The following is a 14725-nucleotide window of genomic DNA, read 5'->3' as shown; positions in this document are numbered from 1 at the left end:
CTATAGTTAAGAAAGCCCACCAACACCTCTTCTTTCTCAGAAGACTAAGGAAATTTGGCATGTCAGCTACGACTCTCACCAACTTCTATAGATGCACCATAGAAAGCATTCTTTCTGGTTGTAACACGGCTTGGTATGGCTCCTGCTCTGACCAAGGCTGCAAGAACACATTGAATGCGGATGTTCAGTTTTGGTTGCCGTAGTTACGGAAGGACATAGTGGGATAGCGAGCCTAAAGAAAAAAGTTCCAGGTTTTAGATTATTGGGAACACGGAAAACAGGTGAAGGAAGTTCAATCATTTCACACTGGAAAAATAATATGTGTGTATGGAGTGAGGAAACTCAGGATCCATGTCTTTAAAATCATGAAGACATCAGTGGATCTGTACAGGTACATTCAGTAAGGGAAGAAGAAAGGAAATGCAACAAATGGGCAGCACGGTGGCACAGTGGTTAGCACTGCTGCCTCCCGGCACCAGGGACCCGGGTTCAATTTGGCCTTGGGTCACTGTCCGTGTGGAGTTTGCACATTCTACCCGTGTCTGCGTGTGTTTCCTCCGGGTGCTCCGGTTTCCTCTCACAGTCCAAATTCGTGCGGGTTAGGTTGATTGGCCGTGCTAAATTGAGCTTAGTGTCAGGGGAATTAGCAGGGTAAATATGTGGAGTTACGGGAATAGGGCCTGGGTGGGATTGTGGTTGGTGCAAACCCGCTGGACCAAATGGCCTATTTCTGCTCCTCTTGTGGATGCATTGAACGACCAGTGTTTGCCAGCTAGAAATTAAGGGGGCCGAGCGTTCCAAAATCTTTTTTTTTAAATCCTTTACTCAATTTGTGCGGTTTTACTTTGATGTCCCATCACAGACCCTCTGCCAACCGGCTGTGAGAAGAACGGCAGAGCACCCCATCCGCACTTCTCTCGACTTGGAGCTGGATCTTCAAGCCTCGCTGACGTGGCACAGTCGTTTGAATGATGAGCTACAAGTGCTCAGGGAACTCAAAAATAGGCTGGAGGAGGTGAAAGCTAAGGGGGAGACAGAACTGCCGACATGGGTGCTGGAGGATGACAGGTTCCAGAAGCTTTTAAAACAAGCAGAGAAACAAGTATGTGTTCAGCAATATTTAAGTTTTGCAAGTCCAACAAAATAAACTGTAATGATCTATTAATCTGATTGTTTTCCTTCTGCTTTGATGCTGTATCCAGCTGTCTGGTGCTGACTCTAATCAGGCTTATTAAGAATGGACTATAAGATCCTTGAAGTGCTTTGGAAAAATCATTAAATAATCCGCTATCCACAAAGAGCAATACCGACATCTAGTGACAGAAGATCAGTAGTACAACTATGTGGAATAATATTATTCCTACTTTTTAATAGCAGGAACCACTGTGATAGTTTAATGTCCCAAACGGAAGGCCTGAAGCCAGTGGCTCAAAGGTAAATGCCAAAAAGGTGTAGGTGTGGAGTGGCAACTGGGCTGGAGGTTTGGACCAGGTGGGTGTTGGAGGAGCGTGTCGCAGTTGTGGCACTGTACGGTCTGACTTGTTGATCACGACAACTTCGATCACATTGTGTCGCTGAGGAATATATATGTAAGGTACATCACACCAGCTTTAGACCAATTTAAAATCCACACAGTGCCCCCATTGTGGCCATTTTATTCCCAAAACTCAGGAGGAATGAGGCGATGGCTTAGTGGTATTATCGCTGGACTATTAGTCCAGAAACATAAGAACATAAGAACATAAGAAATAGGAGCAGGAGTAGGCCATCTAGCCCCTCGAGCTTGCCCCGCCATTCAATAAGATCATGGCTGATCTGACGTGGATCAGTACCACTTACCCGCCTGATCCCCATAACCCTTAATTCCCTTACCGATCAGGAATCCATCCATCCGCGCCTTAAACATATTCAGCGAGGTAGCCTCCACCACCTCAGTGGGCAGAGAATTCCAGAGATTCACCACCCTCTGGGAGAAGAAGTTCCTCCTCAACTCTGTCTTAAACCGACCCCCCTTTATTTTGAGGCTGTGTCCTCTAGTTTTAACTTCCTTACTAAGTGGAAAGAATCTCTCCGCCTCCACTCTATCCAGCCCCCGCATTATCTTATAAGTCTCCATAAGATCCCCCCTCATCCTTCTAAACTCCAACGAGTACAAACCCAATCTCCTCAGCCTCTCCTCAGAATCCAAACCCCTCATCTCCGGTATCAACCTGGTGAACCTTCTCTGCACTCCCTCCAATGCCAATATATCCTTCCTCATATAAGGGGACCAATACTGCACACAGTATTCCAGCTGCGGCCTCACCAATGCCCTGTACAGGTGCATCAAGACATCCCTGCTTTTATATTCTATCCCCCTCGCAATATAGGCCAACATCCCATTTGCCTTCTTGAACCCAGCTGATGTTCTGGGTTCGAATCCTGCCACGGCAGATGGTGGAATTTGAATTCAATTTTTAAAATCTGGAATGAAGAATCTGCTGATGACCATTGTTGATTGTCAGAAAAACCCACCTGGTTCACTAATGTCCTTCAGGGAAGGAAATCTGCCGACCTTACCTGGTCTGGCCTACATGTGACTCCAGAGCCACAGCAATGTGGTTGATTGTCAACTGCCCTCCAAGGGTAACTAGGGATAGGCAACAAATGCTGGCCAGCCATGTCCCACGAATGAATAAAAAGAATCCAATTTCTGCCCCTACATATCTTAGGAACGTACGGTCACTTGATCCTGTTTCGCTGTTCATTTGTATCTGTACCTTGACACCTTGGGCCTACCCCATGTTACCATTGACTAACAAAAATCTATCAATCTCATTCTTGAAAATTGACCCACCTCAGTATTTTAGGAGAGAGTTCCAGATTTTCACTACCTTTGTAAGAAATAGTTCTTTTTGATTTCACTGCTCCAGAGCTTATTTCTTAAGACATCCCCCTTGTTCCCAATTTCCCCTCCAAGTGTAAAGTTTTCTGTATTTACCCGATTGAATTTTAAAGGCAACAAAATTCAGGGGAATACAAGCCATGTTTATACAACCGATCCTCATACTTTAGCCCTTTAAGCCCTGTTGAATCTGTGCAGCATTCCCTCCAAGGTCATCATAGTCCCTTTGCTCCTTCATAGGCCTTAAACTCTCGCTAGTTAGAAAATATTCTGTTTAGTCTTTCTTGAACCCAAGGTAGTTGAGACATGGTTGACCTCACACCTCCCGGCACTGAAATTCATTTGTCATAGATTTTTCAAATCATTTAGTCTGGTCCCAGTCCCTATGTAACATTCTGTTCGTAACTTCATATTAACATAGAAACATAGAAAACTACAGCACAAAACAGGCCTTTCGGCCCCACAAGTTGTGCCGAACATATCCCTACCTTTTAGGCCTACCTATAACCCTCCATCCTATTAAGTCCCATGTACTCATCCAGGAGTCTCGTAAAAGACCCCATTGAGTTTGCCTCCACCACCACTGACGGCAGCCGATTCCACTCGCCCACCACCCTCTGTGTGAAAAACTTCCCCCTAACATTTCCCCTGCACCTACCCCCCAGCACCTTGAACCTGTGTCCTCTCGTAGCAGCCATTTCCACCCTGGGAAAAAGCCTCTGAGAGTCCACCCGACCTATGCCTCTCAACATCTTATACACCTCTATTAGGTCTCCTCTCATCCTACGTCTCTCCAAGGAGAAAAGACCGAGCTCCCTCAGTCTATCCTCATAAGCCATGCCACTCAATCCAGGCAACATCCTTGTAAATCTCTTCTGCACCCTTTCAATCTTTTCCACATCCTTCCTGTAATGAGGCGACCAGAACTGAGCACAGTACTCCAAGTGGGGTCTGACGAGGGTTTTATATAGCTGCATCATTATCCACGAACTCCTAAACTCAATCCCTCGATTGATAAAGGCCAGCACACCATACGCCTTCTTAACCACCTCCTCCAACTGCGGGGCCGATTTTAGAGTCCTATGGACCCGGACCCCAAGGTCCTTCTGATCCTCTACCGTACTAAGAGTCATTCCCTTTATATTGTACTCCTTCATCCGACCTGCCAAAATGGACCGCTACGCATTTATCTGGGTTGAAGTCCATCTGCCACTTCTCCGTCCAGCCTTGCATCCTATCTATGTCCCTCTGTAACTTCTGACATCCCTCCAGACTATCCACAACCCCACCAACCTTCATTTATGAAAATGATAAACAGCAAGTGTCCCAGAACAGATCCCTGGGGCACACCACTGGTGACCGACCTCCAATTAGAAAAAGACCTAACTATACACACTCTCTGCCTCCTTTGGACAAGCCAGTTCTTGATCCACAGGGCAGCAGCCCCTTGGATCCCGTGCCCTCTCACTTTTTCGAGAAGCCTTGCATGGGGGACCTTATCGAACGCCTTGCTAAAATCCATATAAAGCACATCTACCGCTTTCCCTTCGTCAATGTGTTTAGTCACATTTTCGAAGAACTCCACCAGGCTCGTAAGGCACGATCTGCCTTTGACAAAGCCATGCTGAGTATTCTTGAGCATACTAAACCTCTCTAAATGCTCATAAATCTTGTCCCTCAGGATCTTCTCCATCAGCTTACCAACCACTGAGGTTAGACTCACCAGTCGGTAATTTCCCGGGCTATCCCTATTCCCCTTCTTGAAAATAGGAACCACATCCGCAATCCTTCAATCCTCCGGCACCTCTCCCGTCTCCATCGATGACGCAAAGATCATCGCCAGAGGCTCTGCAATCTCTTCCCTCGCCTCCCACAGTAACAAGTAACAGTATCAAGATAGATAAGACCCGGCGACTTATCTATCATGATGCCATTCAAAGATACCAGCACAACCTCTTTGTTAAAGTCCACATACTCAATCTTTTCAGTCCACCGCAAGCCCACAGTACATCCACCCAGGTCCTCCTCTGTGAAAACCAAGGCAAAATACTCATTAAGCACCTCTGCCATTTCTACTGGTTCCGTACAGATTTTCCCGCCTTCACCTTTTATAGGCCCTATTCCTTCACGTCTCATCCTTTTACTCTTCACATATTTATAGAACGCCTTAGGGTTTTCCTTAATTCTACTTGCCAAGGCCTTCTCGTGACCCCTTCTGGCTCTCCTAATTTCCTTTTTTAGTCCCTTCCTACAAGCCGTATACTCATCTAGATCTCTATCTTCGCCAAGCTCTCTGAACCCTTTGTACGCTTTCCTTTTCTTCTCGACTAGGTCCCGCACAGCTTTCGTGCACCACGGTTCCTTTAACCTACCAACTCCTCCCTGTCTGCTCGGAACATTGTCTTGTAGAACCCTAGACAGACATTCCTTGAAAAACTGCCACCTCTCTTCAGTAGATTTCCCCGAGAATACCTCCTTCCAATTTACTCCTCTAATTTGCTGCTTTATGTCTTCATATTTCCCCTTACTCCATATAAACGCTTTCCTAGCTTGCCTGATCCTCTCTTTTTCCAATGCAAGCATAAAGGAGATAGAGTTATGATCGCTATCCCCAAGATGCTCTCCCACTGAGAGATCTGACACTTGTCCAGGCTCATTGGTCAGTATCAGATCAAGTACAGCCTCTCCTCTTGTAGGCTTGTCCACATGCTGTGTCAGGAAACCCTCCTGAACACACCTAACGAACTCCTCCCCATTCAATCCCCTTACCCTAGGGATATTCCAATCTATGTTTGGGAAATTAAAGTCTCCCATCACAACAACTCTGCTATTATTGCAACTCTCCAGGATCTGTTTCCTTATCTGCTCCTCCACCTCCCTGTCACTATTGGGCAGCCTATAGAAAACTCCCAGCAAAGTGATCGACCCCTTCCCACTCCGAACTTCCACCCATAGAGACTCTGTAGACAATCCCTCCACAGCATACACCTTCTCTACAGCTGTGACACTATCCCTGATCAGCAGTGCCACTCCACCCCCTCTCTTGCCTTCCTCCCTGTCCTTCCTGAAACATCTGAATCCCGGCACCTGTAGTATCCAGTCCTGTCCCTGAGACATCCAAGTCTCTGTAATGGCCACCACATCACACTTCCAGGCATCGATCCACGCTCTGAGCTCATCCCCTTTATTCACTATACTCATAGATCATAGATCATAGAATCATAGAAACCCTACAGCACAGAAAGAGGCCATTCGGCCCATCAGGTCTGCACCGACCACAATCCCACCCAGGCCCTACCCCCATACCCCAACATATTTTACCCACTAATCCCTCTAACCTACGCATCTCAGGACACTAAGGGGCAATTTTAGCATGGCCAATCAACCTAACCCGCACATCTTTGGACTATGGGAGGAAACCGGAGCACCCGGAGGAAACCCACGCAGACACGGGGAGAATGTGCAAACTCCACACAGACAGTGACCCAAGCCGGGAATCGAACCCAGGTCCCTGGAGCTGTGAAGCAGCAGTGCTAACCACTGTGCTACCGTGCCGCCCTGGCATTAAAGTAAACACATCTCAATCCTTTGGTCTGAGCTCTCTCCTTCTCTATCCCCCGTCCATCCTCCCTCTTGCATCGTCTATAACCCTTCTCTGTTTGCGAGCTAAGTTCCTCTCTCCCAGTCACCTTGTCTCGATCCCCTCCCCCCAACCTATCTAGTTTAAACTCTCCCCAGTAGCCTTAGCCAACCTTCCCGCCAGGATATTGGTCCCCCTGGGCAGCACGGTAACACAGTGGTTAGCACTATTGCCTCATAGCGCCAGGGACCCGGGTTCAATTCTAGCCTCGGGTAACTGTCTGTGTAGAGTTTTCACATTCTTCCCGTGTCAGTGTGGGTTTCCTCTGGGTGCTCCGGTTTCTTCCCACAGCCCAAACATATGCGGGTTAGGTTGATTGGCCATGCTAAATTGACCCTAGTATCAGGGGGATTAGCAAGGTAAATGTGTGGGGTTACGGGAATAGGGCCTTGGTGGGATTGTGGTCGGTGCAAACTAAATGGGCCGAGTGGCCGCCTCCTGCACTGTAGGGATTCAATGTTTCTATGATCTGCAAATTCAGATGGACAACTCTTATTTTCCTTCAGCCAAGTCATTGAAATATGATGAAAATCTGAGGTACCAGTACAGATTCTGGGGAACACCATTCATCATACTCTGCCAAACAGAAAATGTTCTCTTTATCCCTATTTTCTGTCTCCTACCTCCCAACCAAATTGCCTGGCCATGCCACAAGGTTACCTACCTGAGCTGTAATGAAGGCTCATCCTGACTCAAAACATTGGCTCTATTCTTTCTCCACAGATGCTGTCAGACCTGCTGAGATTTTCCGACATTTTCTGTTTACTCATTCTCTTTTCTGTGCTTAAGCTAAATTTTAACCAGTCGCACATTCTATCCTGGGTTCTGTCTTTCATGCGTTTTCATTTTAGAATATTTCTGACTGTCCAAGTAAATAGTACCATCGGCGGTCACACCGTTTACTTTAATCCAGATATTCCAGGATTGGTTCAGCGAAGTATTCCCCTTCTAAGAGCATGTTCTATTCTTTAGGACACTATTGCTATGAAAGTATTCATCCAAATGATTCCTCCAGAGTGTTGCTTGTTTTTTAAACCCACTAATGCTCATAGTTGCTCCAGTTAGATTTCTCCCTCACCACTGCCTTCTTAAATATTGCATTTGCTCGCTTCCATTTCTGTTGTGCCCTGCCAGTATTCATTACATATCAATAGCCAGGGTCCCCACAAATGTCCTCCTTGCTCTGTAATTGATCCAAGGGATTTGTTAATCTCAGTTTAACAACCCAACCTATTGTGCCAATACTGGCTTTTTAAGAGTGCCATTATTTCACATTTATCCACATTATACTGCATCAGCCTTGCATATGCCCATTCACTTTCCTGTTCACACCACGCTGGAGCATTCCTGCATCCTGTTCACAGCTCACCCTCCCACCCAACTTTGCATCATTTGCAGATTTGGAGATAATATATTCAGTTCCTTCTTCCAAAACATTAATTTGTAATGTGAACATTTGGGGTTGTAGCACAGATCCCTGCGGAACCCCACTGTGTAAAGTGTACCAAGTGCACAAGATCAGGTCGCTTGGCCGATCCCCCAGACGTCGCACCCCCACCCCCCGAACGCCTCCCTGATCGCGACACCACCCCACTCCCACTACTAGCCGCCCGATCACGACTCTCCCCAGGGCGATCGCCAGCCCCCGTTTCAACCGACCCTCGGGCAATCGCCGATTTTGCTTCCTCCACTCCCTGCTGATCGCTGCGCTGGCGATCCCTGATGCAGAGTTTGCTGCCACTATTCAGGCCCAGGCCCTCCACCTTGCCACTACCCAGTGCCCAGTGGGCACTGCCAGGGTGCCAGGCTGGAAGTGCCAGGGTGGCACTGCCCAAGTGGCACTGCCCGATCCTGACCCCGACCATCTAGGGGGCTTCATTGGCCTCCGGTCCACCGACAAGGCCATTGCGTCTGGTCCCCTTTGGTGGGGGCCATACGTGATCCTCACCAGTGAGGACCTCCACCAGCGAGGCCGTTAAGGTGAGTGATCCCGGACAATTGAGTCCCGGGCTTATTAATAATATTGAAATAGACTAGACCGGGGCCGGTAACATCACGAGAGGCCAGAAACTGGGCACAAACTCGGTTTTTCACCTCTCGCCGATCTTGCCGGCTCGCCACATCGATTGACCGGTGGGACGAGCTGGTAAGATCACCCCCTAAGAGTGGAAACTCTCCTCAATTCAATAATTGCTAATTGATTTCAGACTCGGGGGAGCTGTAACAATGCACCCTCTGGAGAAGTGTAGAATCACTGACAGTGACTTGTGTTTAACTGTCAGTGTGCGGACTCCAAAAGTTGCTGTCAGCTCCAGAGGTGCAATATCAGTGATCACTGGCAGTGATTCATCACATCTTTGTTGACAACTGAAATTGGCCATAAATTGGCAACTTTGGAAATTCTATAAGGACATTGGAGGATAGATGGACTGTGACAGTTTAATGGGAGAGTTTAGGAACCTGAGGGCCATGTTGCAAATATTTGACAAATGTGTTTTACCCAGGCTGAACAAACAAAAGAAGAACAAAAGCAGGAGTGGAGGGCTGAGAAGCTGATGAGAAAGGCCACAAAAGAGGTGTGCAGGCTACGGGAGCAGAGCCAGAAGATGCCACTGCAGGTCCAGTCATTCAGGTCAGAATCTTCATTTGTTCCTTCATTCTAGATATCAAATGGGTTCACAGTTAGAAGAAGGGCGGCACGGTGGCACAATGGTTAGCACTGCTGCCTCACAGTGCCAGGGATCCGGGTTCGATTCCTGGCTTCGGTGACTGCCTGTGTGGAGTTTACACATTCTCCCCATGTCTGCGTGGGTTTCCCCCAGGTGCTCCGGTTTCCTTCCACAGTCCAAAGATGTGCAGGTTAGGTGGATTGGCCATGCTAAATTGCCCCTTATGTCAGGGGGACTAGCTAGGGTAAATGCATGGGGTTATGGGGATAAGACCTGGGTGGGATTGTGGTCGGTGCAGACTCTATGGGCCAAATGACCTCCTTCTGCACTGTAAGATTGTATGATTCTAAGAGGAATATTCTTAAGAATGAGTCAAGAGTATTCCTCATACTCCTGACTTAAGCCTTGTAGATGGTGGTCAGGCCCTTTGGGGAGTCAGGGAGTGAGTTACTTGCCGCAGGATCCCTAGCCTCTAACCTGCTCTTGTAGCCACGGTATTTATATGACTAGTCCTGTCAGTTTCTGGTCAATGACAACTCCCAAGTTGATGGTCGGGGATTGAGCGATGGTAATGCTGTGGAATCTTGAGGGGACATGTTTGATTCTCTCTCCCTGGGGATGATCATAACTGTTAATTTTTACAGTAGACCGCAAATGCTGACATTCGATCTGCTTATATCATCGAGCAGGTTTCAATGCACTAAGTGTAACACTGAAGCAATTGCTGCTAACTTCCCAATGTTGGATCTTCCTGATGTCAGAGGAATGGCCGCTCAAGGTTAATGACGCAAATGCTGTTTTGCATTCACAACTGGCGGCATTGCACCTAGTGCATGGCGGAGAGAAAAAGAGAATAGAGATTCCTCCTTCTGTGTCTGGAGAAATCAGAAAAACGGGCAAAAATAAGTCAGCACAGGAGATCTGACAGAGGTTCACAACTTGGGCAGGGAAGGCGGTGTGTAGCCTACCGACTGCACTGCCGGCTTTCCCGTCACATTTTTGGACAAAAATTTCTGGAAAAAAAATCCTGGATGGGTCAGCCTCATGATGTCATGCCAGCCACCTCAGCTCCTGAGAGATTCTAATAAAAAAAAAATTAACAAAGAATTCCCCCCTTACAGACACCAAACACCCCCAACAGACAGGGGATTCCTCCCCACACAGATGCAAGACCCCCCTCCACAGACATTAGATAGATTGCTAAACTTTAAAGGTAGCAAGGGGTATGGGAAAAGCGATGGGAGATGGAGAATCAACCATGATCATGTTGAATGGCAGGACAGTCTCAAAGGGCTGAATGGCCTACTCCTATTTTCTATGTTTCTATGAAGCTGCTATTCCATTGACAGTTTTGTCTAATTCTTGCCTGCAGTTGGAGAAGATACTATCAATGCAGCCCCTTTTGTGACCCCAGGAGGCCTGAATATTCTTCACAGCCAGTGAAATGGTTTGAAGTATATTCACTGTTGTGATGAAGGAAACATGGCAGCCAATTTACACAAGGCAAGGTCCCACAAACAACAATGCGATAATGATATTGGCTCGAGGTAATGTGGTGCAGCGGATAAATTCCCTGTCTCTGAACCTGAAGCCCTGGGTGCAAGTCCTACTCCAGGACCAGATGGCCAAGGTAGACGCATTCATTACGTGGCCAAACACCTTGAATATCAACCTGTAAATCCTTCCAACATATGCCCATGGCAGACAGTAACAGAGGGAGAGATTCCTGATCAGGCATTTATTTAATGAAAAGAAAATTGGAACCTCTCCCACTGTTCATAGCTCTAGACTATAACATGCATGTAAAAGTGTATGTTGCCACAGCAACTTAGGTTCTCTGGGGTTGGGGGGGTGGGGGGGGCAGTTGGTTGGATGGATAGTGAGGATCTGATTGATGCCAAAAGTACAGAGTTTGAATCCTGTTCTGGCTGGGGTGGAATCAGGACCTTTCTTCTTGCTCTACCCATGGTGGAGCCCATGGCTCTGAGAGTCAGACCTGCATTTGGTCAGAGAATTAAAGAAGATGAAGTTGGTTGTGGGGTAGGTATTGTCCAGGACATCTGGGAAATCTCCTTTGTTCTTCTTACGGCGGCACAGTGGATAGCGTTGCTGCCTCACAGCTCCAGAGACCCGGGTTCGATTCCGGCCTGGGGTGCACATTCTCCTTGTGTCTACATGGGTTTCCTCCGGGTGCTCCAGTTTCCACCCACCGTCCAAAGATGTGGAAGTTAGGTGGATTGGCCCTTAGTGTCCAAAGATATATGGGTTAGGTGGATTAGTTACGGTAAGTGTGTGGGGTTACAGGGATAGGGCGGGGGAGAGGGCCTGGGTAAGATACTCTGTCAGAGAGTCGGTGCAGACACGATGGGCCGAAAGGCCTTCTTTGCACTGTAGGGATTCTCTGATTCTATGAAAATAATACCATGGGATCTTCTGTATCATCCTGAGAGGGGGGATGGAATTTGAATTTGATATCCCAACTGAAAGATGACACTGCCAACAGTAGTCTGCTTGGATTAAGTGCTCAGGTTTCTGGGATGTGACCTGAATCTATCACTTTCTGACTTAAAGACAGAAGATGTTACCACTGATCAAGCAAAAAAAGGGTTAAAAGGTGATGCACAGCACAAACTAAACAATTGTTTTATCTGTTCATTGCAGGGAGAAGATGGCGTTTTTCACCAGAGCAAAGATTAGCATCCCTTCACTACCTGCTGACGATGTATAATTAGTTTATCATGTAGACTACAAAGTACTTTTCAGCGTTTTAGCAGATTTTGATAGTTAGCTGGCTAAAAAATCTTTTCAAACATTCTGGCGATATAGATTTAACGTCTTTGTAAAATAATTGTAATTGAATACCTCGGTGTGTACAAAAATGTTTTTTTTTGACAGAGAGAGACTAAAGTAGTGTAACTCTGAAGCAGTCATGCTAATTTTGTACAGTTTGTGTGTATTTTTTTGTGGTTTGCTTTTATTTTGTAAAGATGGGATACAGGAATGGTAGCAGTTCAGAAAAATGTATTCTGTTGAACAGCACTGCATTTTAGAAGAAAATGTTCCACACCCCCTCTGCCCCACCCCCCCCCCCCCCCCCCCGCCCACTTCCCACCACACCTCTCCTGTTCAACAGAAGATATTTTATTCTTTGTCAATGTTTGCATAAGATCCGACTGTGATTGTGGCTGTGAGCCACAGAATATTTTTGTACTGGGGTGTGAAACAGTCAGCTTTATTTTTTTGATGTGTCTTTTTGATTCGGTGATGGCACTTTTCGAGACCAGTGCTTGCACAGTATTTGCCTCCCACCAGTGCCTCAAGGTTTGTTCCCCCCCCCCCCCCCACCACCCCAACCCAGTGTTTCTGTTCTCACCTCTGCACAGAGTGGAATGGTCTTGTGGGTGGTGAGTGTAAAACTCCTTCTTAAGTGAACTTTACAGTATTTTCCATTGGTCGCTCTCACTGCAGCTGCAGACAACATTATTACACCTCTGTGATCTTGTGAATGTGTGTGCCTGTTGTTACCATTCTTCCTGCCAACAAAAGCAAAATTAATAATTTCACCCTTTAAATTCATCATGTGCAGCACGGTGACACAGTGGTTAGCACTGCTACCTCACAACGCCAGGGGCCTGGGTTCGATTCTTGGCTTGGGTCACTGTCTGTGCATGTTCTCCCTGTGTCAGCGTGGGTTTCCTCCGAGTGCTCCGGTTTCCTCCCGCAGTCTGAAAGACGTGCTGGTTAAGTGCATTGGCCATGCTAAATTCTCCCTCAGTGTACCCGAACAGGTGCCGGAGTGTGGCAACTAGGAGATTTTCACAGTAACTTCATTGTAGTGTTAATGTAAGCCTGCTTGCGATACTAATAAATAAAGTATAAAATACTGCTTTTAAGGCCATCTAAAACGCCATCTTCTCCCTGGAGATTTTAAACGCTGCACTTTTGGTTGGAAGAACATCCACAGGGCTGGTTTATTCCTCAACTTGATGGATGTTATTAAGGCATTTGGGGATTTTACGTGGCATTGATTGGGGTAGAACCTCTAACGTGCGGGTTTAAAATGTGTGACGCATTTTTTTTTAAGTTTCTTTTTTCAGAGCAGTTCCCGCAAACTCCCGAAAACAAGGACACCCCACCTTTAAAATACACGAATCCCTTATTAACTCAATAAATCCATGGAACTGAGTCACACAGACATGGAAGTCCCCAGGTTCTATTCCCAACCTATGCCAAATGAGTTACTGTCCCAGGCTGGCAGGTTCAGGGGCGATAGTTATCCTTAATACACTTGAGGAAGCGTCATTCCGGAATCCCAATCCTGATTGCTATCCTATGACTACCTCCTGATTGAAAAGGGTATGTGTGGGGATTTGAATGAGTTGAGATTCAGCTCCCCCTTCCAGCACCACCAAATGATCTACCAACAGTCACTGCCTGGCTAACCCATGACCATTTGGGCAGAGCTTCCTAGGCGTGTGGGCACATGGAACCATACCATGGTACAAAGTCAGTGGTTTCAGGAAGGAGCAAAGAAAATTGATAGGTGGGGAAAAAGGAATTTAAAATCTAAAGTTAGATTTTTACCCTGCCGGTTGTTACTGCAGCCCTCAAAAGATTAGAATAGACCGATTTTAAAAACACATGTAACTGAAACATTTATTAATATTCAACAACTGGGGAGCAAAGTGAACGACTCATTTTATCACAGTCCATTTGTAAGTGATACCAACTGTAAAAAAGCAAACCTTTGAGGTTGATTATTATTTTGTTTTTGCCTGACCACTACAAAATAACGATTTATTCCAATTCCTCATTGGAATTTCACATCCCATTCCACTTTTCTGAATAGATGCCCGTAAAATATTAACCAAATATCACTACAGGCATAATAAAATGTAGAATAGAAAATGTCCAAGGATGGAGCAGAACAGCAGCTTCCTTGAACAATCTTAACTTTTTTGAAAGGTTTGCTCTTGTGATGTGGACAAGACTGACAAGGTTGCATTTATGGCCCATCCAGAAGCTGTTCTTTGTATAACCAAATGTCTTGCTAGTCCATTAAAAACCAATTATACAGAGTAGTCGAGAGGCCCACACAGGCCAGACCAGGTAAGGGCAGCAGGTTCCCTTTCCCCAAGGGACATTAGTTATCATTAGACATTTACAACAATCTGCCAACCCTCGTGGTAATTTTTCTGGCGTTAGCCAGATTACCAGACTTACGGAATCCAGTTCCAAAACTGGTTACAGTGGAATCCAAATTCATGACCTCAGGATTGACAGTCCAGTACTATAACCACTACACTACTATAACACAAGGAATTAAGTACTTTATCCTCTGATCATCCATTTTTTTGGAGGGGATATATATATTAACTATGTACCTTACTGAACAAAATAAGTTTTTAAAAAACTACCAAAAAATGGATTGCTGTGGTTTCATCTTACCTGGTTGTTATGTACAATGAAGTTGTAAGCATATTCTTTTTGAACATATTTACAATGTTGCTACACATAGTTATCAGAGCATCT

General features: G+C 46.2%; 1 protein-coding gene across 3 annotated transcripts in view; it reads left to right on the top strand.

Moving 5' to 3' along the window:
* The window catches only part of LOC144495136 (protein WWC2-like), a 240392-nt gene extending 228113 nt beyond the window's left edge, over nt 1-12279 (top strand). For all 3 annotated transcript variants that reach the window (XM_078215083.1, XM_078215084.1, XM_078215085.1), the window contains exons 21-23: nt 863-1102; nt 9029-9156; nt 11855-12279. In XM_078215083.1, the coding sequence (XP_078071209.1) occupies nt 863-1102; nt 9029-9156; nt 11855-11921 (435 nt within the window). In that variant the 3' untranslated portion in view covers nt 11922-12279. The remainder of the gene's footprint in view (nt 1-862; nt 1103-9028; nt 9157-11854) is intronic.
* The last annotated feature ends 2446 nt before the right edge of the window (nt 12280-14725 follow it).

Source organism: Mustelus asterias, chromosome 6 (genome assembly GCF_964213995.1).
Source record: "Mustelus asterias chromosome 6, sMusAst1.hap1.1, whole genome shotgun sequence".
In the NCBI taxonomy this organism is placed as follows: Eukaryota; Metazoa; Chordata; class Chondrichthyes; order Carcharhiniformes; family Triakidae; genus Mustelus; species Mustelus asterias.
This window is presented reverse-complemented; position numbering and strand designations above follow the sequence as displayed.